This window comes from Branchiostoma belcheri, unplaced genomic scaffold, assembly GCF_001625305.1.
Source record: "Branchiostoma belcheri isolate BF01 breed outbred unplaced genomic scaffold, Haploidv18h27 scaffold2, whole genome shotgun sequence".
In the NCBI taxonomy this organism is placed as follows: Eukaryota; Metazoa; Chordata; class Leptocardii; order Amphioxiformes; family Branchiostomatidae; genus Branchiostoma; species Branchiostoma belcheri.
Window position 1 is genome coordinate 7,372,363 of NW_017803490.1, and position 27,480 is coordinate 7,399,842.

The 27,480-nt window shown below is 41.2% G+C and overlaps 1 protein-coding gene across 1 annotated transcript; it reads right to left on the reverse strand.

Moving 5' to 3' along the window:
- Positions 1-45: 45 nt before the first annotated feature.
- Positions 46-26,531, reverse strand: LOC109468914. Its single transcript, XM_019767295.1, has 30 exons — positions 25,818-26,531; positions 20,886-21,014; positions 19,771-20,434; positions 19,247-19,326; positions 18,689-18,841; positions 18,164-18,341; positions 17,528-17,664; positions 17,130-17,190; positions 16,776-16,948; positions 16,080-16,235; positions 15,464-15,608; positions 14,863-15,059; positions 14,196-14,363; positions 12,618-12,873; positions 12,059-12,183; positions 11,252-11,399; positions 10,667-10,829; positions 10,225-10,355; positions 9,376-9,603; positions 8,126-8,221; positions 6,593-6,745; positions 5,919-6,055; positions 5,213-5,284; positions 4,712-4,810; positions 4,333-4,483; positions 4,111-4,164; positions 3,429-3,594; positions 2,717-2,879; positions 2,106-2,247; positions 46-1,306 (listed from the first exon to the last, which is right to left on the reverse strand). Exons 1-30 carry the CDS (start codon positions 26,409-26,411, stop codon positions 1,173-1,175), a joined length of 5,253 nt encoding a protein of 1,750 aa, XP_019622854.1. The 5' UTR covers positions 26,412-26,531; the 3' UTR covers positions 46-1,172.
- Positions 26,532-27,480: the final 949 nt, after the last annotated feature.

Consider the following 27,480-nt stretch of genomic DNA (forward strand, 5'->3'; position numbering starts at 1 on the left):
GACCGCGCAGTTAGGAGGGAAAGAAACAACCTTCCCGCGGCCGGACTCAATTGGCCAATTGTACTATTTTTTTGCTGAATTCTACGACACGTATTTCCGTAGAAAGGCCTGGTGGAGGTTAGTACATGGTAGTAGTAAGCTAATAGTGTGCACAGGTTTTGATTTACACTAACGTTGCTTCTCATTGAATTATAGTATGTACTAGCTGTATTCTTTTCGCAGTCCGTTTGTTAATAAGTCATTCTTAATTTTGTTACTGTTGATCCCATTTATTTATGTACATGGTTGGTTTGCTTAATTATATTAACGTTTGGTTATTACACAGATATACGCACACATATATATATATATATATTTATATAAACAAATGGTTAAGATTTACATTCGTACATATTTATGAATGCAAGTGTAAGAACATGAAATGTCATTTTAAACACTAATTCATTCAAAGACACTCTCATCCAAAGTGCTGCTATGTAGTATTTTAATGAATAAGTTAAAAATTCAAATACAAACTTGTGTTTAAAGAAAGGTAAAAGCACATGCTACTGCTAAGGTTGCCATCATATTACATACCCAACATTTTCAAGAGTTCACTGGATCTTTTTATAAACACTTACTACTACGATAACCTGACACAAATTTACTGGTAATATCAAATAAATACGATTACTTCTCATATATCCAAATAGAATCAGCATCATCCTTGCATCCCACTACATCTTTGTCACACAACCGTTGAAGTTCTATCTTCCGAATGGAAACCACAAAATACTAGTAAGCGTCTGTACCCGAGAGAACAGGTAATAAGTTATTTACACTTTGTACAGCGATTTATCTTGGATTTATTATCAAGGAAAATGCAGGTAAGACGCTGAGGTAGTAATCAAATTCAACACGACAATGTTTCACACTTCGCACGGTATGGCTTTCACAGCATCCTAGAAACTAAGGTTGCATTTCCAAAGCGGGGCCAGGCCGGACAGTTCCAGTGACCAAAAAAAATCACATTAACAAGACCGTACTTTTTCAACGTTTTTGTGTTTGTATTATTCAATGTCATAATTTTCGTACCTGGAAACTGCCCGAGCTGGGAAAGGTGACCTTAAGTAGCATAATCCACCAATATGGTGGTCCTGAAAAAGTCACACGGCTGCAAATATCCAATACATCTATTCTTCTGAGTTGTCGAACAGTGGGTTTGTCTTAAAGGTTGTTGGGCCTTTACGGCGGTCGCCTCCGAGTATTGTTGGACGTCGTGTGAGGAGATCTCCAGCACTAGGCATAGGGTCGTTTACTCCTGGACCTGCAACACAACAGGTACCGAAGGAATAAATACTGATGCAGAGAGACGAAAAAAAGCTATCATTTTTTACTTCAGGACCTGTAAAACAACAGGTACAAAAGGAATAAATACTGATGCTGATGAGACGAAAAGAGCTATACTCCAGGACAAAAACAACAGGTACAAAAGGAATAAATAAAAAGTTTATTGCAAATTTGTGCCCGGAGGCTATTGCAAATTACAAAACATAAAAAAAACAATGAAACAGAGTAGAGGCTAACTAAAGTCTACACGATGAAGGTAGCTGTCTAGAACTATAACTATGTCTAAAACTATGTCTGAAGGCCTTGACTTCTCTTCCGTAAAGCATGGAAGACGTAATGTCCCACCTTTTCCAAGATTTGTTGGTTTCAGGAAGTTAAAAGAATAGTCTGTAAGTATATTGGGATAAATTGTAGATAAATACTGATGCAGATGTGCAATTAAATAGGCCCTTACTGCCCGAGTGATGGAAGATTGTATCACCCGCTAAGCAAGAGGCGGCCACGTGAAGGGCATCCAATCAGAAAGCTTCTGATTGGTTGCCGTAGACGTGGTCGCCTCGTGACCAGTGGGTGATAAAATTTTCCACCGACGCGTCGCGCCCAAACTTTCCCGCGCTTTTTTTTCACCTTTCTGTCAGAAGCTCGGAGGGTCAATGGAAAACAACAAATCACTGGACGAAATGTTTTCGTTATTTAATTTCTCGATTAAATGGTCCGTTCTGCAATGAATTTGTAGTTTTCTTGCCAACAATAATACACGAACCATTTGTTCTTACCTTTGTCTTCTTCAATTTTGATCTCTGCTTTGCTGCTTCCTATATTCTTGATGGCGCGCACTTTGAGTGGGTAGGGCAGCCTGGCGATGTAGTGAAGCAGCGTTCTCAACCGATGGTACAGCATAGCAAGGAACTGTATCAACTGTAGGTAAGGAAACAACAACACTTTACCTCGTATGCCTGAATGAACTCCCGGTTAACAAAAAAATTTAATCGTCACGTTATCTTATATTTACAAAAATGGTATCACACAATCCGTGTGGGGTTGTGTGGCGTAGCGGCAGAGTGCTCGACTCGGAACCAAGAGGTCCCGGGGTCGAGTCCTAACATGCCACCGATCTTGTGCCCTTGGGAAAGGCACTTGACACGACTTTTCTCACTTCACTCAGGTGAAAATGAGTATTGTCCTGTTCCCTATCTGTCCTCTATCTGCATTGGTGACGGCATAAAATAAGTTGATATAACTTGAGTGTGCCGCCACCATGTCTAGTCATGAAATGTTGGAATAAAAAAAATCCTAGTAGCGTAAAATAAATAGCGCTGTTCCGAAGGGACTCGCCAGAAAAACGAACCCAGGACCTTTGTTATTAATCACAATAAATACGGCTTACCTGCAGCAGACCGAAGACTAGGAGAGACAGTAGGCTGAGAGGGTTGGCGTCCCACAGCCTGAGTTCTGGGATGTAGGTGAGAGACACCACGATGGTGATCCACAGTACGTTGACGATGAGAAGAACTCCCAACCACATGTTCCTCAGCTCAACCAGTTTTCCCCTACACAAGACATAAAAGCTTGGTGTGACTAACTTGGTCTTCCACTAGTACTTTATAAAAGGACCGAGAATCTTTAAAGTATTACCAAAGTTGCTGGGCTTATTTTAACATTTTAACATCGTCGAAACACCATTGTTCGAGACAAGCTTGGCTCACTTAGATATAGAGTTAGGACTGCAGTAATACAAAATAAGAGTAGCGGTTACGAATTCGAAGGCTGCCCTTGAACGTTCCCTACACCACATATAGACCGGAATGTTTTGTTTCACCCACACCACAAGGGACTTGTACTTTTTCTTGAGATGTACAAGAGGTGGTCCTGACATAAAAAGGTGACTTATAAGAAGGTAACAGATGCTTTTTATGAGGGTCTGAATGGGGGGTGGGGTGGAGTGATTATGTTTTACGTAGGATAAGAATGACCAATTAATCATTACGCTAATGTACTGATTACGAATTACGTTGATTTTTTTGGTGACAGCCTACAGATTACGAAGGCCTAATAAAAGGCCTGATTACAAAAAGGACATGCAGTCCTTCTCTCGTTACCTCAAGTCCCCGTCCGAGCTGAAAAGTGCGATGTCCGGATCCAGGCACTCCCTGCGCAGCGTGTCCCAGAACTTAAACTCCCGGGTCCTGCCGTCATCCTGCTGCATAACACGGGTCTTCACATCCTTACTGATGACAGACTTCACCTGACTGATCCTCCTGTCAGCTATAGAAAACAAAAGCACATTTTTGTTTCAACTTGGTACTATCAAATAAAACTGTCAAGGTTATTCCTGTCTTCCTGTTGCATCACACGAGTCTTCACATCCTTGCTGGTGACAGACTTCACCTGACTAATTCTTCTGTCAGCTATACGAGAGAAATGCAATTTTTTGTTTCAACTTGGTACTATTAAATAAAACCGTGGAGTCCTGCCATCTTCCTGCTGCATCATACGAGTTTTCACATCCTTACTGATGACACACTTCACCTGACTGATTCTTCTGTCAGCTATGCAAAAGGAATGTAAATTTAAGTACTTTTAAGTAATTTTGGTACTAAACAGCGGAGTAAACAGAACATTACTTGTGTTGATAGAGTTAATTCTGAACGAATTTCTAAATGGTATGTTGGATGGATGTAATATTTCAAGTGTGAAAATACGTAACATTTCTGTTAGAGCTGTTAAATTAAAATCGCAAAAGGAATAGCCTTTAAGTAAGCACCCCATTGGTATACTTACATTCGTCAGGGCTTCTCATCCTCGATATTGCATTGCTGATCCGGTTGATGTGTGCTGTATGGACAAACAAAAGCCGTTTAGATTTTTAAATGGATTTCACAATTTTTTGTTTTTACCATTAATGAGTACCATTGTATAAAGGTAGTCACTTAGCTGGTTTCTAAGAAATTGAAAGAGATTAAAAAAACATGTCTTCAAATGGTTCCATGTATTTTCACCTACCCATCTTCGTTATCTTCAGATCTTTAAGAAGCTCGGTGATGTCCATACTACGTAGGCTAGCCATGTCGTTCTTGGAGTAGATGCCATAGTTTTCAAAGTTCTTGATGTACTGGTCAAGTCCGATGGAATAAAGCCACTCTCTGCAGTTGTCCTGAAGAATTAGAAAAAGCCGGTAATGTTTAATTTTTTTTAATATTGACATCTCTATCTAAAAGATTTTGCTATGCACGATTTTAAACATATTTTAAGGCATAAATTTAATGACAGTTTTACTCACAAGTTTTTCTTTCTACGATCTTCAACACATTTTAATACCGATAAGATAGGTATAAATCCAAGGCATAACAATAATGTAATATAAAAAATGCAGTTTACTCACAGGCACGTCTCCTGGTAGCTCAAATTCTGTGAGCTTCTTGATTTCCTTCATCAGAATATCTCTGTGGAAGTCGTTCTTAATTCCGATTGCCTGTAGATCCTGCAGATAAAGTAAATAATTTCTTACAATGAAAAAAAAAACACAATCTGTTAACTATGTTTTATTAATTAACTTATTTTAGGAAAATAATTTAGAACTTAAGATAAAGTACAATTAGTCGCATAATATGTATGTATGTATGTAAGTCCCATAACCGTGAACGGTCGTAGGGGCATCATGACAGCCAGCAGCATGTCTGGACTTGCCATGATGTTTCTGTAGGCTTGTAATCTTGGCGGCGCCTATCTCCTCTCCAAGCGTATGATATTGAAAATATTGAAAAAAGTAAGATGACGACTTTATCTATTAGATATTTTGATGGCCAACTCCTAAATGCTGACATATTTCTTTAGTATATAGGATCTATATTTTCTAAGCAAGAAACAAAGTGAACAGCCTTACCTTGTCCGACATACCTGAGATGAATGTTGTGTTTTCGAAACCATTCTCACGAAACTTCTTCTCGTATTTCTTCTGCAAGTTAAAAATGACAGAACATTATACACATGTAGACATGCGTCCACGAGTATAGAATGCACAGATTCAGATACTAAAAGTGGCTCATTTTATATGTTTGACTACAATAAAAGGCAACTAAAAGAGAGCGAGTTAAAATGTCAGAACATTATATACATATGTAGACATGCGTCCACGACTATAGAATGCACAGATTCAGATAGTTCATTTTAAATATTTGACTAAAATAAAAGACAATTGAACGAGAGCGAGCAATTTCTGTTTGTCACTTGGCACGTTTTTTTTTCTATCATGTGCTAAATGTAAACAATAGCCTGGGTTGTGAAACTCCTGGCTAATCATTGGTTTACAGCAAAGTTGCAAAGTTCTAGCTACATGCAGAAGTCCTGGCGGTAGAAAGAAGATGCCGGTGTTCTCTTGTTTTGAATGACTGGAGGTTGTTGTCAGTGATCAGGCCGACCACGTTGTCTGGGAGACTGTTCCAGATGTGTACTGCAGTATGTATGAAACTTCTGCCGGTGGCGTGAGTTCTAGATACCGGCACTTGGTTGTCATACAGTCAGTTAAAAGCAGCCCAATTCGTGAACATGTACAAGAATAGTGCAATATGTAAGAAGTACCAAGCCTGTACCTTCAGTTTGGGTGGCCAGTAGTATGGGAGCCAATCACTGACGTCCTTCACAAAGGTCTGACTGGAGGATCTGTTGAGACTTCCGGCTCGCCAGCGGGAGAACGACTTGCCTCCTTTAGATGCAGCCAAGGCCACGGCTAAAGACGTGTAAAATACCGAGCATTTAGAACAATAACGTTACTACTTGATTAAGATATTTTTGAGTAATTTCTGCTGTATGATATACAAAAGGCAATTGCTAAAGGTCGGTGAGATTGACTGAGAATTCATGGTGTTTTTCGGAGAAGAATGGGCTGGAAGCTCAAATCTCACAACAATTGCTAAAGTAACTTCTAAACATAGTTTTTATTGTAACAATGTGCAATTTTGAAAGAGAATTTGGCATCTACATTATGTAAACAGAGGCTGGTTGTAATTTTTTTGTTTCAGTATGCAGATACATTATGTTTACTAGCCTCATTAAATCGCTTTACGGTTGCCGGCCGCCCAACATTCAGCCGACCCCCGAATCTCCGGGGAAGGGCCATTTTAGCCGCGGACGGCAGAGTTTACGTTACACAGCAAATCGTTTACAAGCGTCTTCCTTAAATAGTAGTGCACGAACACTTGTAAGAGGTGGCAAAAATCATATAGATAGATAGATAGAAAAGCCCTAGTCTTTATCTAACACGTACAGAATATGGACGGTCTGGAAGGACTGTGAGATTTTCGGCTGCCCCAGCTACCCCAGTTGGAGCTGGAAACACTGCCCTTCCTGCCGCGGCCTCTGGACTTCTGACGGCCGATGCGTCTCTCACTGGGCCCCGCGACATGCCGAGGCTCTTTTGCTGTCAAAAGAGTATAAATATATGTATATCCTTTCTTGTTACTGTGTTATCCATTCGATGAAAAAATGAGATGCCTGGTATGTGGATGATAAGTGAGGCCACAGCACACTTAGATCGAGCAGGGCAAAATGATCATGAATTTTGCATGATGATTAGGATGGTGTTGATGGTGATAATTTTAAAACTTTCAAAGCATCATCGTCAAAAAAAGACTTTTATAATTACAACACAAAAAGTATTTCATATAATTATTATGAAGATGTCATCTGTGTTGGTAGAAATCATTCTGAAACAGGATTCAAGAAAGACCAAATCATTTTCTTGAGTTGGAAATGGCAGTTAAAATCTTGCTTCGGGTTGAAAGAGTGAAAAGAAATTGAAGTGGTGTTTCTAATCTCCGAGCAGATCCTATCGTATGTATCGTATATTACATGTGGCGAATGCATAACTGCCTGGCCAATTAATACTGCCTTAGAATCTGCTTGGAGATTAGTTTTTGTTTTCATTTAAAGTATTCATTTTGTCATCTTGTAGAGGCATGTCACACCCATTCGCAAAGTAAAGGGAGAGAGCAAGGAGATTAGTGTTTTCATTGTAGAGGCACTCCACATTCATTCGTTTAGTCAAGGAAGAGAGCAAGGAAAGCACGGCAAGCATTTAGTACCTTTAAAACGCCAGCGTTCGGCCAATTTAGCTACTGACGGGCCTGTTATGGAATAAAGAAGGGTATAAAAAGCTTTACTTCTAACTAAATCTAAGACAGAAGAACAATGCTATGCTAAAGAAAAACAATTCAATAAACATTAACTGTATACACCAATATGTTCTTCTATCTAAACCTATTGCTACATATACGCACTACACAATGGAAAGCCAGTTGGTTTGCAGCAGGGAAGGCAGATATCAAAGTACATGCATTAGCACATTGACACTTACTAATTGTATTGTTACCTTCCTCTGCAGTCTGATTGGCCTCGCCAGCGTCTTGCTCATGCGTCCCAGCCCCAGCCCCTGTTTAAACGAATGATGACATGACTTATTTCCAATGGCAACCGAAAACTAGCATATCAAAATTTATTAGGCTAACAGAACACCCCTAAATTATGGAAGAGAATGTATCCCTATCTTGAATTAAAATTTCTCTATGATTATGAATCTGCAGACCTACCAATTACATGTAATACCAACCTAGGAATGATGTTGAGGCTTCCAATTGGTGGGTTACAAATGTCACATTATTTTGACAAAGGTTAGCTTCTTTTTGATACATCTTGGCAACATTGGTCGCTGTTCTTAACATATTTGCGTTCTTGTAATTTTTAGATTCACGCATGTATTTACACGATTTGTTGATAAATGAATGCTGTTGTGATTTCGTACCACCATCATCATCCAGGTCGTCGAATATTTCTGAATCTTCGTCCTCCTCAAACGCGAGGTTGATGTGCCCGTCCTCCGGCGGCAGAACCACGTCTCCTGGCTCAGAATTCTCATCTGTGTCTCGTCGACAGCAACTGTAATTTTTGGAAAATAGAAGGCAACAACAACAAAAACTCATCAATGGGAAACTATTGGCTTATTCGTATTGTATAGAACAACATCTTGTGATATAGGGTTAGGTATTCTTCACACTATCATCATCGGCATTTTCTAGCATTCAAATATCACGCCGCATGAGCTACAAAAAGCATTTAATAGTAGTTATGGCATTTAGTCCCGTTTTAGGATGACCCTTTTCGGTTCAACATGTATGAAAAAAGAATATACAATTATAGAAGATGCTACATGTAACAATATACTACATTCTACAACACACGTGGTACTAGTATTCCTGAGTTTGACTTCTTCTTTTGAGGCAGTGGAAAACGAATTTACCCACTTCTTCTATAATATGTGGGTTGTTAGATTGGGTATATTTTACAATTGATTGACAAACTGTGCTTACAAACATATTTTCTTCAGCATGGTTGAGAGAGTCTCAATGAAGCTCCTTCCTGCCGCGGCAGCACCTGGTGTCTTTGCCTCTCGGGTTCCTGTTCAGATATTACAAATGATTGGGACAATATTTATCACCTGTTCAGCACTTGGAAAGAACAATGAAAGTACAGTAATTACTACAGTAATTGACGACTGACTCCAACAGTGATAACCACTGAAAACTAACTCCAACGTTACACCACATAAGGAAAGCGACATATCCAGAACCATACATATTGTGCGAATGGATTTCTGCCTTGCATGCATCAGCGAAGCAACATTAACTAGTTTATTCTATGACCTATTCGTTACGCTGCAGACTATGTAGATGTTGAACAGGATACATCTGTTTTGCACATCTGTAGCATTTGACTTACAGTCAGCCTTGACTTAGGACTTATGTGTTATTATGTTACACATTTATAGGAGGAAAACATTGATAATGCCTTCTGTACTTGCTTAAAAGGATAGTTAAGTCCTACAGGTTTCAGGCCAGCTAATGATGACATTTTTAACCTTTTGCTTTGTTTATCTTTACTCAGATTCATATATATGATGATCATGCAGCTATTCTTGAACTATTTGTTTGAAGAAGGATAAGAAACTGAACAAAAACCTTCTGCGAAGATAAACAATACTAGTAACTGACATACCCCAGGACCTATCGGTCATGTTACAGACGCTGTAGATGATGAGTAGGATGTACCCAGACGGCAGACTCAGCAGGTACACGAACCCGTAGATCAGGGTCATGAACTCTGACGGGTGCAGCAGAGCCGTGATGACGTAGAGCCCGGCCAGACCGAGGAAGTAGATGACGCTGATGGGAAGCGGCAGCTGCTGGAGGATGGTCGGCGGGGCAGACGGGGTGGGGGCATTCGCTGGAATAGAATAAAATAAATCTAAGATTAGCTTCGACTTGATTTAATACGTCGGTGAAGATTAGACATCCAGGTAATACTTGGCTTGGCTTCGTATCCGAACATCCAGGTAAGAAGATACGCAAAAAAACATTTACTCTAGCAACTAGATATGATTTTGGAAACGGTCAGACGTTTCAGGTAGCATCCATTATCTTTCGTCATTGATACTAGAGAACTTGTGCAGCAAGGCTGGTTTATAAGCAAGAACTATTGATTGATATGCAAATAAGTGAAGTCAAATTCTCTGTATAGGAAACAGATGATTAGATTTGATATATCACTAGAAAGGTAACATTTGCAAAGCAAATGCGCCATTTTTACCTTCGTATATGGTCTACTATTTTTATTGTTACTGAAACATATTCACATATATGGTGAAAGGAGTCTACAAAAAAGCGAGGAGAAGTCGAGTGTTAGTTTGATCATCTATACATGTATATACAATTTATTACTTTGTACCTAACCCGGTGGGTATGTATGTATAATATAGGTCTTCATTCATTCATTTATCATTCGTAGTTGACGGATTGCTACCAAATCATATATCATACTATAGTCAAAACAAAGAACATAACTTACCAGCATTCTGTACACGATGCTGAAATTGGGTGAAGATGATCTTGCAGTCCCTCTCCAGGTCAAAATCGCCATTAGGGCCGTCAAACTCGTCACACAGCTCGCTCTCTGTTGCTAACGACAGCTGGAATCCGCTACAATTCGGCACAGTTTCATTTTGTTAGTGTGATAATAGATTAATTGTGTAGTACTTAAACTATAGTTATAAGCATAGTCCAGAATACATGCATATGGGCGCACTCCACTTTTTGTGGAGTGCGACCTGTTATTGTAGCTTTATTGTAATTATGCCCAAGAGGAGTCCATAAATGGTTAGCTATACATGTACACCAGCGTTAAATGCCAGTTAAATCTGAAAATGGTTTTCAGTGCACCTATACTAACAGTTATGGTCATTGGTAGACCCCATAGTAAACAAGACAGGGGTGTCCAACATTGTACTTACTCGTATCTTCCGAAATGTTTAGATATGTTGTCAAATGTCCCCAAGTCGGTAATACAGTCTGATATCCATGCCGTCACGTTTCCCGGTGTCCACTCCAGTGGAGAGGTACAGTCCAGGTCCTTACAGGGCGTACATTCACCTGTTCTCTCACACTCCTGGCAGCCTGGATGGACACAGTCAAAACATCATCACATGGACGCAAACTAACACAGAAACGGAACACATAGCAAGGTATCATATTGAAGTGTATAATTCATAATGATTCCACCGATTTCGCTTACAAATAAGGAATCTATTAGCTACTTGTATTTATTTCTCGGAATAGCTATTATTACATGGCAATCATGGCTTTTACTTGACATGACAAGACAGCGTGTTACTTGGTACTAACAGGTTGATGAAACGTACTTCTATGCACCCTCGCCATCGCTAGTACTTTGGTCATTGAAATAAGAAAAAACCATGAACTATCACATCAATGAACAATGGGACCTAATGCTGGAATCTAAAGATGCAATGCATCAAATTATATGATTAGAACGCTAGATAAAAATGGTAGAATTTGGTCTGTATCTAGTCTCTTACTTTTTACGTCCTCGTTCGGGGCCGGAACCGAACTCTCCGCGTGAAGCCTGCGGTCCAGAATCTGGAATGACGTCACCATCTCCCGAGCCTGCCCGATCAGCACGATCACCATGACAACCGTGAACAGCATCGTCAGGATCTTTGCCCACTGAAAGTGAAAAACGAAAAAAAATGTTTAAAAAAGTTAAGAAGTTTTACAAATAATTCAGAGTCGTCTTTCACATGACTGTGTGACATAATTGACATGAGTATCGGTCTGGTTCAGGTTTGTATAATAGGTCATGCAAAGTTTTATATAAGGGTTTGTGTGGTGTAGCTTATAAATAAAGATCCTGCTTCACACCATGCGAAGCAAAGGGGTGGTGCCCATCTTAACTTCTGTGTGATATTGATATATACAAAACTAGTGGCTTATACAAGGGGTTGTACGGTAACATTTGGTGATAAAAAAATTGAATTGAAAAACAAAAAAAAACTGGCATGGGAACAGTGACCATAATTACAACTGTAAAGTTCAAATCAAAGTGGGGTCGTGTGGCGCAGCGGCAGCGTTCTCGACTCGGAACCAGAGGCCCCGGGTTCGAGTCCTGACATGCCACCGATCTTGTGCCCTTGGGAAAGGCACTTTACACGACTTTCCTCACTTCGCTCAGGTGTAAATGAGTATTGTACTGTCCCTGTGTTGGTGTCGGCATTAATATAAGTTGAAAAAACTTGAGTTTGTCGTCACCACGTCTTGTGATTACATGTTTCGGAATAAAAAATAAAAAAAAGTTCAAATCAGAACGTCAAATAAACGATTCTAACCTTCAGTTGAGTTTCCTGTGTTGTGTAGACACAGAGTAAAGCGTAGGCTACGAACACCAGGAACAGGATGACAACAGTTGGGATGATGCTGCCTCCGATGTTTCCAACCACCAGCTCCAGTCCAGCTGTAAGCAAGAAGAAAATGACGCTTCGGGTATAAGAAAACTTTTTGCATAAAACTTGCATGACAAATAGAAAATTCAACTCGTATCAAACGACAAAAGTACAAACTCATCACCTTGGTAGGCTTCGTAACACGTGTACAAGTGTATAGTCATCGTTTTAGGTGTTAAATCTAGCTTAATCAACAACTTGGTTACAATTAATATAATGTTAAGTATAACAAATGCAAGTACCAAGAACACCAAGATAAACTCACGGCAATCGTAAGGAAATTTCCTTTAAATTTCAGCCCTCGGAATTTCAGTGTTTGCTTTATTAAGTAGTACACTGTCAGCTTGATACATAATTAAATTTGCATGTCTATTCAAGACCATAAGAATAAACTTGTTGTAAAATGAAGAGAAGCATAAGAAAAAAACTATTATTATTTACATACCAGCAATGATCATGATGACAGTAGAAGGCCCTATCATAGTTGAGAACAGTAGGAAGCCTTGGTACAGTATAAACAGCCTGGAAATGTAGTCATTGATCATTTGGCCGTTCGCCCATTTCCGCAGTAGCTCCATTTGGTTGGCGATGGTTGAAGGGATCCACCGCCTTCTCTGGTTAAAGAATTCGTCAAACTCCTCCGGACAGTAGGTGCTGTCCTCGGACACAGCCGTGTACTCCAGCCGCCAGCCCTTCTCTACCTGGAGAATCAAAATCAAAACACATCGGTCTCAAAGTTCATCTGTGTTGGTAGCATTAGCTCTAACTGGTTAGCTTTAGTTGAGGGGATCCGCCGTCTGTAGGCGCTGTCCTCGGACACAGCCGTGTACTCCAGCCGCCAGCCTTTCTCTACCTGGAGAATCCAAATCAAAACACATTGGTCTCAAAGTTCATCTGTGTTGGTAGTATTAGCTCCAACTGGTTAGCATTAGTTGAGGGGATCCTCCGGGCAGTAGGTGCTGTCCTCGGACACAGCCGTGTACTCCAGCCGCCAGCCCTTCTCTACCTAGAGAATCAAAATCAAAACACATTGGTCTCAGGGTAAGGCAGGTACAAACGAGTACCCTGTGTTGGTAGTATTAGCTCCAACTGGTTAGCATTAGTTAAGGGGATCCGCCGTCAGTAGGTGCTGTCCTCGGACACAGCCGTGTACTCCAGCCGCCAGCCCTTCTCTACCTGGAGAATCCAAATCAAAACACATTGGTCTCAAAGTTCATCTGTGTTGGTAGTATTAGCTCCAACTAGTAAGCATAAGTTGAGTGGATCCTCCGGACAGTAGGTGTTGTCCTCGGACACAGCCGTGTACTCCAACCGCCAGCCTTTCTCTACCTGGACAATCAAAATCAAAACACATCGGTCTCAAAGTTCATCTGTGTTGGCAGCATTAGCTCCAATTGGTTAGCTTTAGTTGAGGGGATCCACCGTCAGTAGGTGCTGTCCTCGGACACAGCCGTGTACTCCAGCCGCCACCCCTTCTCTACCTGCAATGGGTGTTTGGTTTGTTGTAACACTATGAACCTTTTTCATATGTAGAGCAGATGCAATACTTTATCCATTTTGCCATGAGTGAGAGCTTTGATTTAGCAAAGATGACAACCAAACCAACTCATGAAAAATCAATCCCATCGAAATTCATAGACAATGATGATGTAGATTTCCCTGGTGTGATGGCTAGTATGATGCCAATATTGTACAGGTATCACGACTTAGCGACATGGACATGGGGCTCTAATACCTCTTTTTTTACCTATTTCATAACTGTTAGTACACTAACCAGAGTGCAGAACCAATGGTCCTTCCGATATAGTTTTTTTTTTCAGCTGGGCTCCCCACATTCTTTACAGTCTGTAAATGAAATTGGACTCCGTACCTTTGTGAGGCCCGTTTTTGTCTGAGAGAAAGGTTTAAAGTTTGTGGCAATGCTTCGTCAGATCTCGTTAGAGGCATGCACCTGGGGTTGTCTACTCGTTGTACCACCTTTGTGTGCTACCATTGTATTCTAGAGGGTGTATGACGTACTCACCAGTAGGGTGCAGAACCAGCGGTCTTCTCCCATGTCCTTGGTGAGGAACTCTTCAGCTTTGGTCACCTTGGTGGCGTAAGTCGGCAGCGCGTCTCTCACGGCCTTGGCTCGGTACACACTGAAGCAGCCTGGGCAGCAGAGTACTGTACCCAGAACGCTGTTCGCCACCTGCAATTAACATAATCATAATTATAACGACTGAGAACCTCGCTAAGATTTCTGTATGGATATCCATACAAAAAGCTTAGTGAAGCTTGTAATGCATTCTGTTAGCCGAATTCTATAAACTTTCAACTTAGAGCAGTTTTAAACTTTTAAGACTCACGTTGAACTAGATTCTAGAATTTTGTCTCTTTTCATCTAGAGATACTGGTTTTATATTGAAATCAGTTACACACATTAATTATATGTAGAATCCACACTACTAGTATATAGATGACAAATAATTAGGTGGCGTAGCAGCAGAGTGCTCGACAACCAAGAGGTCCCAGGGTCGATTACTGACATCCACCGATCTTGCCCTTGGGAAAGGCACTTTACACGTCTTTCCTTACTTCGCTCAGGTGAAAGTAAGTATTGTATTGTCCCCTGTGTTGGTGGCGGCATTAATAAGTTGAAAAAACTTGTGATTACATGTTGGAATAGTAAACAAATATTTAGGCATTACCTTTTGAAACCAATGGCCCACGGCGTAGTCAAACATCTGGTACCAGACCATGGGTCCTGAGCCTAGTGGGTGAGTCCGGGCGCACACGGCACCAACGTTAGGGTCACGTGTCATGATGTCCAGCAGGGCTTTAGCAGACTGTGGTGAGAACTTCACATCGGCATCGGTGGCGAGCATGAAATTATCCCTGTCTTTGTCTGTAGCGTTAAGAGTAAAATGACACGAGGCATAGAAGAAGACATGAGATATGGAAGAAGAAGAACTTTATTGCACAACAACTGCACATGAAGTACATGATTGTATGAAGTACATGTACATGTACATGGTATGTAAAGTACCAGTCATACATTGCCAATGCAAATGTACTCTCTTCATTCTGTAAAAAATCAAACCATCATAGATATGCTCTCTCTGACATCTAGGAACTCCGAAAATTTTATTTTAAATATTATGGTCATATTATTTTTACATTTTTACGATGGACGAAGACCTAGCAGAGGGCAGACTGAATGGCTGAACGTTCGAACCTAAATCTTCACGTACATTGCTTTCTAAAAATCAATGGGAGAAGCAGTAAGTTAAAAAAAAAAAACTAACTCACCAGCAGCCGAGTATCCCAGCACCTCCACCCGCATGCTGATCCGATTGGCCCATTGGACGGGGTTGAAGCTGACGAAACGCGTTGTGATTGGCTTGTCCAGCAGCTGACGTACGGGGGTGTCTGCGTCACGGTTTCCCTCAAATTCCTGATAAACAATGATTGATATGGGCGATTGCAGGAGCGACACATTTGTACATTCATTGCACTATCAAAAAAGCCAGATATTGCTTTGATCTTAATCGCAATGAGTATATTCGTTCCTGGGCTCTACTACTAGTGCAAATGTCCTAAATTTGTACATCTCTACATTGTACACCTACATGTATATCTAATCACAATATCCTAAGTATGCTTAGGGACATCTGTCCCTACGTTGGGTAGACCATTGGGGCACCACAGATACTCTGTTAACCATCCATGTTACATGGAAAGTTAAACTCGTACACACACACACACACACACACACACACACACACACACACACACACACACACACACACAAATACAGCTCTAAGAATTACGAATTAAGATCTTATCTTCACAAGTCATAACAATCAACTGCATTGAACTGTAATACATATGGACGTTGGCATCACTATCGAACTGCATGACTCACCACAGGCTGCCCGGAGTCATCCTTGTAGTACTGCCACAGCTCGCCGTCGTCGCTGTACAACAGCCGGTACTTCGTCACCCACTCGTTCGTGCCTGCCTTACCCTGGGTAACAACTCCCGTAAACACCATGTCTTCTCCCAGGTCGATCTGTAGGTACTGTAAAGAAATGGGAAAGAGTTTATAATCCAATTAAATTTTGGTAATGAAGCTACTAAAATTATCTAAAATGTTACTCTTTATAATATTATACTATATAAAAAGGTGGTTGAGAAAAATTGGTAATTGGTGATATTTTAAATGCATGGACACCTATATATTCAGTGGACGTTCAGTTAGATTGATTGCACCTAAAAATTTATATTTGCTTGTACATGCTCATTACGACCATTCAATATCATAGATATTCTATGGTATTTATTCATCTTATTTTTAGAAGCCTTTGTTACATTATGTGCAAAGCATATTAACTGCTCTAGTTACGGTGAATCTACTTTGTGGTTTAATTCGCTCTTCTCAAAATTATAATCTATTGAAGGTGTAATAACTCTGAGTGCTCCCATTGATCTAAAGTAATAATCGTTATTTTTTAATGTAACTCGACTTTTTAAAATGTCGACTAAGTCTCGCAATTTAGCCATCACGGTCGCAAGGAGTCAGTCATTTCTCCAATATTTTTGCTTGCTACTAGTCTACTACCTGGTCATCGTCGAATTCCCCGGCAGTCCACCCCCCAGCGCCGCTGGCATCCCGCTTCATGTGGAGCCTGGCCCGGTGAGGACCGTTAAAACTGTCCTGGCCCAGTACTGAAGTCGCCTTCATGTGTGTGTCTTCTATGGCCTTAGACTCAACGCCAATTGGGCTGAAGTACACTACAGTGGGATATACAATTGTCAAGGAAATTGATATAAATCAAGAAAGAAAGATAATCCTTAGACAGCGGTGACACAATTTTATTTGTATTAGCACCGTTTTGCCAAAATTGAATGTTGATGAACATTAATCTACTGCTTGTTACAAATATTTGATATGCATATGCTGTAGTGGTCTCACCTGCATAGTCCAAGATGTAAGACATGTACATCACCTGGCTCCATCTCTTTTTGTTCTTCACCTGTAAAAAAGAGTTGACTCTTGAACTTGAGAGCAGCAAATTGTATCCAAAACAATTGCACAACTTTGTAATACTCACTGGAAAATTCGAAGTGGCAATGCCATCCATGTGTTATGTAGTTTGCAAAATATTGAGAGTAAGAAATCAAACGCTATGAGGTTTTCTACTTATCAAACTGTTGTCCTTGAAATGGATGTTGAAGAATATGTCTTGGACATAATGTATATTTACTCACTCGGAAAGTGGCAATGCCATCCATCTGTTGTGTAGTTTTCTATATAATGAGAATAAGAAATATTGTCCAATCAAATGCTATGAGGTTTAAATTTCTACTCACCAAAGTGTTGTCCTTGAGATGAATGTTGAAGCTCATGCCACTCTCGGTCTCCCCGTTGTCATAATGCAGGTCCCAGTGTAGCTGCAGCCCGTACGGTGTTTTGTACTTCGTGCACTGGTTGATGATGCTCTCTTTGGCTATTCAGAAGGAAAAATTTATTTGCACAAATGTAACATGGACGTGTTTTCATACATCTTAACTAAGACCACACTTTATTTTTACGTACAGGCACACTCGCCTTTTGTTGGGTTGTTTATCTACATGATAAAGTCTCTTTACCACTCATGTATGTTAAAAATGCTATCTTTAAATTATTGATATAGAAACGACAGATTTGGGTTCGTATACATATTGTAGCCCCTGTAATGTTTCGCTTTGGGTATTAGCGGTATCTAACAAAAATACAAACGCGTGGCGTCGCATGGCGTAATGGCAGAACATTCGGTCAGGAACCCATGGGTCCTGGGTTCGACTCCACACTGTCTGGGAGCTAGTGATTCCCTACAAACCTCCCTGGCGAACCCCATCTCGCAGCTCGTACTAGCCACAAAAAGGCAGCAGAGTCTTCAGCTAGTTGAAGATGGCTGTCTCTAATTAAAAGAAGAATAGAAGAAAGAAGAAGACAAAAGTCCTTACTGTTGCCATCCTTGAGAGTGTGGTCCATGAGTGACAGCAGCTGCAGTGCCCACTGGGACGGCTGTCCCTGCTTACACCCTCCGTCGAAGAAAATGTGCGACTCGAATGTTCTCTCACCGACCTGACTCTCCGCTACACCACGTAATGACGTCAGTAGCTGCTCCATCTCATGTTCAGCCTAGGTTCAACAACATTCAACATCTTTGTGAAGAAAGTTATGTTGTGGAGCCGTTTGTTTGTAAGAGGGTGTTTGGGGGGTCACTCTGGCCTTCCTCAGTAGACTGACTTAGTGAGGCTTGTCACGTGGCTTCTTTGAACTGCGACGGGGGCCGACACCGTCTACAAGATACTTTTGACCCAGTGTTGACGTCACACTTCAAAAAGGCCACTGACAAGTCTCACTGGGTCAGTCTGCTGAGGAAGACCAGAGTGACTGATCGAAAGCTCTAGGTGAAAGAACTTTTTGTGTCGGACAAAAGTTTGAACTCTAAACAACTAAAGGTGATGTTGATTTTGTTCTCTTACCTCGTGGTACATGGTTGTGCAGATGTAGACGTGAGCGTTTTGTCGGGTTCTCTTCTGCACCACGAAGTCCTCGCTCTTCGTGTTCCTGTTCTTCCGGCTCAGCAGCAGCCACTGTTCGGGAAACACTCCGCTGTACCCGGGCAGCCAGAACAACTGTCATGGGGGGTAAAAATATATTACAGTTTACAGTAACTTACAATTTTATTAAAAATAAAGCAAATGCATAAATGTTTATCTTTGCATATGGTCTTCTCTGTTAATTCTTACTCAAACACATTCATACATATATACATATATATGGTCAGACAGGAGTCAAAATCCCTCCTGCTACATGATGTGACCCAATACTAGTTACCATGGTGACAAACGTCTGGTTCGGGTAATTGACCTTATTGGTTTGGAGAAGAAGAAGAAGAGGAAACAGGGCAAAAGCAATATGTTTTTTTTTTCGGTAAACATATTAGAAACCTTTCTTATCTATATGTCTATTTCATATAGCTATTAACAACTCAGTAATCTTATAAATTTAAAATATAAATGATGATATGACGGACTTACACTAGCTTCCCTCTCCATAACGATGGTGGGACTTCTCATAACGAACCAGGTTGTTGACAGAAACTGTATAAGAAGGAGACCTGCCGTCACTGGAACGTCCCAAATGAGCTCATCCATATTCAGGTTAGCCGTGCAAGTTTCCTCAGGGATGAACCCGACGAGATCGCACAGGCCGTCGACATACGCTATTGTGACTGTAAAAATACAGAACAATTTGGTGTTCATAGATGTATTTGTACATGTCTATACCAGGGTATTCAACAACAATATGTGATACAACTTTCATCAAAATTTTTGAATTGACATGGCATGAACACAATAAGTCATGTTTGAGGAGAGCTAAAGCCTTTTTTGTTTTTCTAGCTGTTTTCGTCAAAATTACAAAAAAATGCCATACATGGATTGCTGTAAATTTTGTTTTGGGTAGTCAAAAGGCATCGCTAAAGAAAGGTAACATCTGTACATACCTCATGTATAGATGCTACCTTTCTTTTAAACAATGGCGAATGAAATGTGGCCCTTACATGCGACATTGGTTCCTATGCAGAGTGGGAGGGCGAACCCGAAGAACTGCATCCGTATGGTACACGCCATCCACGCCAGAACGTATCCACCGAAGCTGCAGCACACGTTTACGATGAAGCTAGTAATAGCCGGATTAGAGATAGTGAACGTCGCGTACAGGTCCAGTTTGGTCCAAGCCCATGGCGAGCAGATCTTCACCAACCCGAGCATCTTCAAGGCTTCTGGTACAAGGAGTACGAAAACGATCTTGAAGAAGTTGTTGATGATTCCTGCCTTCCATCTCGCGTTTTGTTTGACGTTGCTTCCAAGATGGTCTACAGTCTGCACGACGACTTCGCTCTTCTGTCTTCCGAAGAAGATGCCATCCGGATCTTCCACCGCGACGTCGTGCGCCCTGCTTTTCTTCTTGGATCGGGCGGCGTTCTCGGTGTCGTCGGTGTCGCTGCCTTCTCCGGTCTGGTACTCTTGAAGAAGAGGTGCCCAGGCGACGGATAGAGACAGTAGGGACACCGGGATCTCCCATAGCTGGGTCCGGTAATAGCACCACGCCCCCACCAAGGCTCCACAGGCCAGCCCGAGAATGATCGACGCCAGGATGTAGAAGAAGAGACCCAGGTGCTTCCTGATGCGAACTTTGGAGAGTTTGATGGAGTGTTTCACAACCTGCAGAACGGAAGTACCTGATGAGTATACAGTTTTGTAGCATATAAAGGCACTATACATGTAACAATAGCAGACGCACTGATGTAGATGAAATAAAGTGATCATTCTACGGATAGGAGTTGGACAGTCTGTGCTATAAATTCATCTCATTCCCAGCCCAACAGACCGCCCGAATGGAGTTTTGCGTCTGTGATACTGTTTGGCAAGCCAGGAAGTGGGGCTAATCTCCCATCGGGAAAAAACCTACCGGGGAACCTCGCTCAAGTGGGCGGGGAAGAACTACAGCAACCCTGAGGAGAACCCGCTCCAACCGCCAAAGACTGGATACCAGATTACAGATGGTTCGTTTGGTTGGAGAAAAGAGACAGCTCTATAGATCTATACAAATCCTACTGGGAATTGCTGTAACTATATAACCCGTTTTGTGTGTATCATATTGACTATGTTTCACCTGTAGTATGATGGGTACGAAGAAGATGCCGTTGGCCAGTACCAAGCTGATGGAGGGGGCGACAGACGGCATGACCCGCAACGTGAAGAGACACAGGCCGAACACCTCCAGGAAACTCAGAACCACGCCCTGGAAACAGTTTTGTAAATGTTATTGATTGTGTCATATCTATAATTTTTTTATATTTCAACATTTCATGACTAGACATTGTGACGGCACACTCAAGTTATATCAACTTATTTTATGCCGCCACCAACGCAGAGGACGAATACAGGACAATACAATACTCATTTTCACCTCAGCGAAGTGAGGAAAGTCGTGTTAAGTGCCTTTCCCAAGGGCACAAGATCGGTGGCATGTCAGGACTCGAACCCGGGACCTCTGATTCCGAGTCGAGCACGCTGCCGCTACGCCACACGACCCCACATATCTATATTTGGCATGAAACAGGTAGGTTTCTTTCTTTATTCAAATTGCAAGAGCAGTTACACCGTTGCTATATACATTATAAAACATATACACTGGAATGCGTAATGCAAAAAGATTTTAGTTGAGTTATACGAACAACTTAGTAGAACACTTTTTCTTCAAATTTCTTATGTTCATTTCTGAAAGTCAAAAGATCTTTTGAAGTAAATCCTATACTTGAATTCTTTGACCACCTACCCGATGCCCTGACCACCCATTCCAATTACAATTTAATGTAAATCTTTAACGAGTTATATATTGTTTATACTAGTGTTGTAGCGTCAACGTAAAACAATTCTCATGGTCCTGGGTAAACATCCCATGTTGTAAAACTAGGAGTTTATGGGGATGATGCAAACAGAGGGCAATTGGTGATATTTGTTCGGCACCGCTTACATCTTTAAACACCGTTCACATTTTCACAGGAAGGCTAGGCTGAAAAATTACCATCGTATCCAGAACTGTGCCTATCTACATGTAGTCTATGCCTGAATGTGTTAGGGTTAGGATAAGGCACGGTTCTGGATACTCTTACTGTATGCAAGAACATAGATTTGCCTCAGGCACGGTTCTGTATAACGACGCGTGGACTATCCAGAAACATGCCTGGTCATGGTTCTGGATAGATCACGGTTCTGGATATATACCACAACCAAAGCACCCGACTAGCCACCTTTTATTCTTACGGTATAGACTTTAGAATGTGAACGGATATGTGTGGTAGATTATTTGACGTACTCGAGGTGTGGCTTAAATGTAGGTACATGCACGTTCAAACAATTCTTACCACATATTCATATTCACAGGAAATAGGTGAAATATGCCTCTCCCAAAGTCACACGTCTTTCACGTGTACTCAGGGGCGTGTTGGAATTCTAAGCTTTTCTTAACACAAAATACACTTCGCATGTCTTACGTGCGTTGGATTTGAGGAGGGCTAATAAATGGCTGAACGATGTTTGCCCAGAGTGTTTGCTTAACAGCGAGGACACACAAGCAAGGCGTTTACCTCGTCACAACTGACGAACGGGGACATGCAAATATTTTCGAACGGCGTTGATGTCAGATGCGTATCTTTTTTTGACGATGTACCACAGAAAATGACTATAATTTGTACGCATGTGGCCTCATGACTTCAGATGATGTCAACGTGTGTTTTTATAAAGAAAAATACTGATTGCAAGTTGCAACAGCTTATAAATATTTTTTTATATTTGGATAAAAGTGTCCACGTAGCGGAATTTTGTGACCGAGAATATTCCGTCTACCAGTATTAAAATCATGTCAACTTGTATACTTAGCAACCGATATTTATATTATTTATTGCACTAAGGCTACTTCATCTATTGTAGTAACCTTTTGCGTAATATGCTATCTTATCTGTTTCTGAAGTCCAGAGACGGGTTGGGTTTTTACGTTTTATATGTTACCTGGACATTGTATCCTCTCACTGTTGGTCTCCGTGTGTGGTAACATACAGAACCCTGCCAAAAGTAAACATCCACTCAAATACGTCGACTAATATGATTACTCAAACACGTAGGTTCATTTCCGGCCTTTCAATGTTGGCACTCTATCAAGAATTTGGATTGTGGTTACGACCCAAGGAGCGTTGAACTTTCGCACTCCACTAGTCCTACCCTCTCAGTACAGGTTAGGCTTGTTTCTAACGTTGTTTAGGTGTGTAATGTCTGTCTCTCTATTTAGGCCAGTATACTTAAAGAAAATATAAGAAAGAAAGCCTGACAAACTCAAAAAAGAACACGTCTGAAACAAGCCCAACATATGCTTGAAAAGTAACTAGTTCTTAGAAAACCCCCGGATTTTGTGCAAGAGGGATCGAGGACGCAAATACCAAGGGCCCATCACCACTTTCTTCCTTTCGCCTATGCTTGCCCTCAGATACTGCCGAAAACTGACACAGTAGAAGAAATTTTGGGGGAAGAAATTAAAAACAAACATAGCAAGCATCGTAGATAAGGATTTCTGTACGTTTTAGCACTGACAAAGTATAATCTCAGGCGAATCAACCATTTGTTTATTCAAACGACAGAGCGACACGTTGCTGGGCTTTTGCCCTACTTATCCGGTAAATAGAGGTACTGCACCAGCTTTAACTTAGTGTGCCATCCTTTGCGTCTTTGTAAGCGTACATACTACCTCTGTTGAAAGCGTGTCACAGAATTCGTACGAATTTTCCGGAATATATATACGAACCATTACTTAGAAACATACAATCCTTACAAATTTGGTGATCCAGGCGCAGGTCACCAAATTAGTTAGGATCGCATTTTTCCGAGTAATGGATCGTACATGTGTGTGTATGAATTTCGAAAATTCGTATGGATTCAGTAAAATCCATAGAAATTCTTTGGCATCCCTGGTTAGCCCCACCCCCAAACAGAAAACACAAAGAAGCTGAAATAACGTACGGGACACCACAAAAGTGAGGTGCAAAGCAAGAAATAACTATGTATCTGCTTCAAGCTTGTACTGCCCTACCAGTGACCCATTAGCAGTGTGTTTTGCAACTTAGTGACATCCTGTCTGTATGTTTAATCGTATAAACTACATTTCTAGATTCAACCCCAAACAACAACCAAAAAAAAAAATAGAACGAACAGAACGCCACAAAATGAGGTGCAAAGCAAGCCAGAACCATTGATCTGCTTGGAGTTTGTACTGCCCTACCGGTGACCCCTATCCATTGTGTTGGGTCCTTCCTTTTATGTCACCTGGTGACCACGTCACCATGTTGAATAGACCGTACAAGTAAACTTATCCACAGTCAGTGTAACCAAACACTCGGCGGGCGTACTTATGTCTTTGTTGTACAGAGTAAGTTAATCTGCTAGAGTGGGTGCCGTTAGCTTAACAGGTTAAGGTTTTTTCTCTGAAAAAAGTGTGACGACTTCCGACGTGCTTGGAATATTACGGGCTAAAAAAAACCGCCTACACAAGGAAACGAACGACCTTAAGAGGTCGGACCGTTAGGTAGTGGAGTAACCAGGGACGTTAAGACTTATGTACAGACAAATCTGACAAAAATAGAACGAAAACAAAAAGAACACAAGACCTATATCAATTTGCCGATCCTCGCCAACACAGATTCAGTTTGCACTGTCAAAGTGTTGTAATTTTGGTGGACAGTTAAGAATTAGCTGTATCTGTTTATAACGAGTCAAACCAGGCTTCTAAGCTTTTTTTTAGAGTGAGGCACAAAATTTGTACCAGTGACACGTGCCTAAAGTCAGGCTCACAGTTACACGTTTGACAGTCTGACTATGACCCTATAGACGTGTGGCTGTGGGCACGTATTAGACCAGACATCTTCCAACTAGAACAATAGCCCACTATTTTGCCATACAGTACAATACGATAAAGTCAAAGTGTATACTTTAAAACCTTGATCTCAAAGTCCTGTCTGTGTCTAATGATTTCCAGTATTTGTTCTTGTGACAAAACTAACTTGACATAGTCTCCCACTAAGTTGCATGAATAGCCTTATATCTAATTATATTTGCGTTTATCGATTGATACATTCCTATTTTGCTATGGTTTCTATAGACTTTAAGTGTTAACAACGAATAAATGGCGATAGCATAAGGTGCACGTGTGCGAAAGGCATGCGGAAATAAACTGTTTCATACGGTGTACGTGACGGAGTGTGTATGACTCATGGCTTATTTTCTGTTTCTGGAAAAATCGATATATACGTGGGAAACTTCGCCTGTGGGGCAGACAGTGCGTTACATGACATGTCGTAATGCTCCAAAAATTTAGAAGTATGCTCTTTAAGCAGATATTTTAGTGACTGAAAGAAAGTGTCAAAAGACAGTTTTTATTGGCAGGGTAGGTCAGTGGGTGGATAAGTCTTGTGGACAGTTTAGTTGCCCCGACGGTAGTACAGACTGCTATGGGACCGGTGAGGTGAGGTGAGGTCAGTACCCAATACGCAACCCGAAAAAAGATATAAGCCCGGTAAAAACGCCTAACTGCCGAAAAGAGCTAGTCAAAATAGCTAAGCAACATTTCACTTGTATAATCACTGATACAGAGAAACCAATAATTCTAACGTGTATCAATGTATAGTGTATTCACTAAATACAATTAATTGCCTCTTGCCGATTTATGACCTATTTAACAGCGAAGACGCCAAAAACAAACACGTTATACAAGCGCCTAAATTAAACCCGTAATAAAAAGCACGATAAAGATTAAACGCTTATCACATTAAGAAACTTTGCAGTGAGGGCGTGTCTTTAAGATTAGCATGCAGTTCGTTTGGTAGAAAAAAACTTGACGAAGAAAATAAACTGTAACTTGCAGAAGAAGTGCAGAATAAAGAGTAGTGTCTTCAAATTATTGAGGAGACTAATAGTGAGGGCGTGTCTTAATGATTAGCATGCAGTTACTTTGGTAGAAAGAAAAAAAAATAGAAAAAAAAGAAACCCTGTAACTTACAAGAAGTGCAGCTTTCACGTGAGGCCAGGGCATGGAAGCCTGGAACGCTCCATTCCAGACGCTACGAAAGAACGATACTCCGTAGGGGAACATCAAGATATATTCCACCATGACGACCGTGGATTCCATATCTTTAACTTTTTTGCTGTTTGTAAAATTTGTAAAGTCTCCACTGCAGTTGTTCACGAAGTCGGTTTCGTCCCATATTGAAGATTTGTTGCGGATAGTTTTTGTGATTCCGATGAGAGACAGTCTGCTTACGGTGATACACCCAAGCACGAGTATTCCAATCAAAAGGGAGAGCACGAGTTTGAGAACTTTGAGACACATGTGAGTATCTCCCACAGCACCATACACCACGTCCGCTTCGATGTTACGGATGTTGACGGTCAGACTCGGCTCGTACGAGCCAGCGTAAGCCTTCGGGGTGGGGCTCGAGGGCACCCGCCCGTTGGCCACGGAAGGCCCGCTCACGCCCGCAGCCATCCTCTTGGTCTGTGGAGGAGTGCTGGTCGGTGTGCTTCGCTCCTCGCTTATATTGGACAGCCTCTTTCCGGGTTGTCCGTTGGTAAGTGGGCGTTCATTGGTTGACATGTTGTCGGAGATACGTTTGTCGATCGGTGGATGACCCTAAATTTTACCCTAGACACCGCAAAAATTGATCTCTGTGTTTGAAAACTTTGCCGAACTCCAGCACGACTGTTCTGGACTGACCGATGCCACAGCGGTCTGATTGGCTGAGGACAAAGTCCGGAAACGCCGACACACCCAGTCGCCTCGAGTCTTTGTTCTGACGACGGTTCTGTTTACGTTTTGTCATTAGTCACACAAGACGGAACAGCTCTGCCCCGGAAAGTTTAATCTCCTGTCAAATCACTCATACTCTACTCATTTCTTCCATAGAACTAGGTCATTACATACATGCAATCGTCCACACTACGTACCGCAATCTTCCGCAGGATATCTTGCGAAACTTTGTTGCGTATTTTGTGGCTTGTTCTATTTGCAAGGTTGATCGACAACAGCAAAGTAACGTTATTCCTTTGACGGTGGAAACTATCTTTTATAAAGTTCAACTTTCTTGTGGCAGAAGAAGGTTGCCTAAGATTGCCTGTCAGTTTCTCCATAGCCCAGCTCAAGATTGTGCTCTAAAGTCTTTTGAAGCAAAGAAAAGAACGCTGTTTGTAACGACTTAGTTTGGGTAGAGATCTAGTTTGTCAAAGGTTGAAATTTTGGCCTTATGTACGATCCTATCGATTAGTCTGGTATTGAAAACATCCATAGACTCCTATGTCCTGCCCTACATGTAGCTTTTGGTAGAAGGCAGCTTTATAGCAAGCAAAAATAAAATCAAGATAATCACACGCACTTTGTCAAACCTATGCTGGGCAGAGATTATGTAAACTCAGTCAGGAAATATATTAATGAGATAAAGATTAGAAAGCTCGTTACTTAAAGACTGGTGTACAGAAGGTCGTACTAGAAACTAGTCTTCGTTGCTGTTGTGATGGTATATATTATGAGCTCCGATTTTTACTATTCATTAAACTGGCACTGGGAAATAGATAGGGTTTTCTTGATCAGATTTTTTACTTCCTTCTCAAAAATATTCTTTTTTCTTCCTTGTCACGGTGACCTTTCGTGTAACCGTAAAACGTTTTAA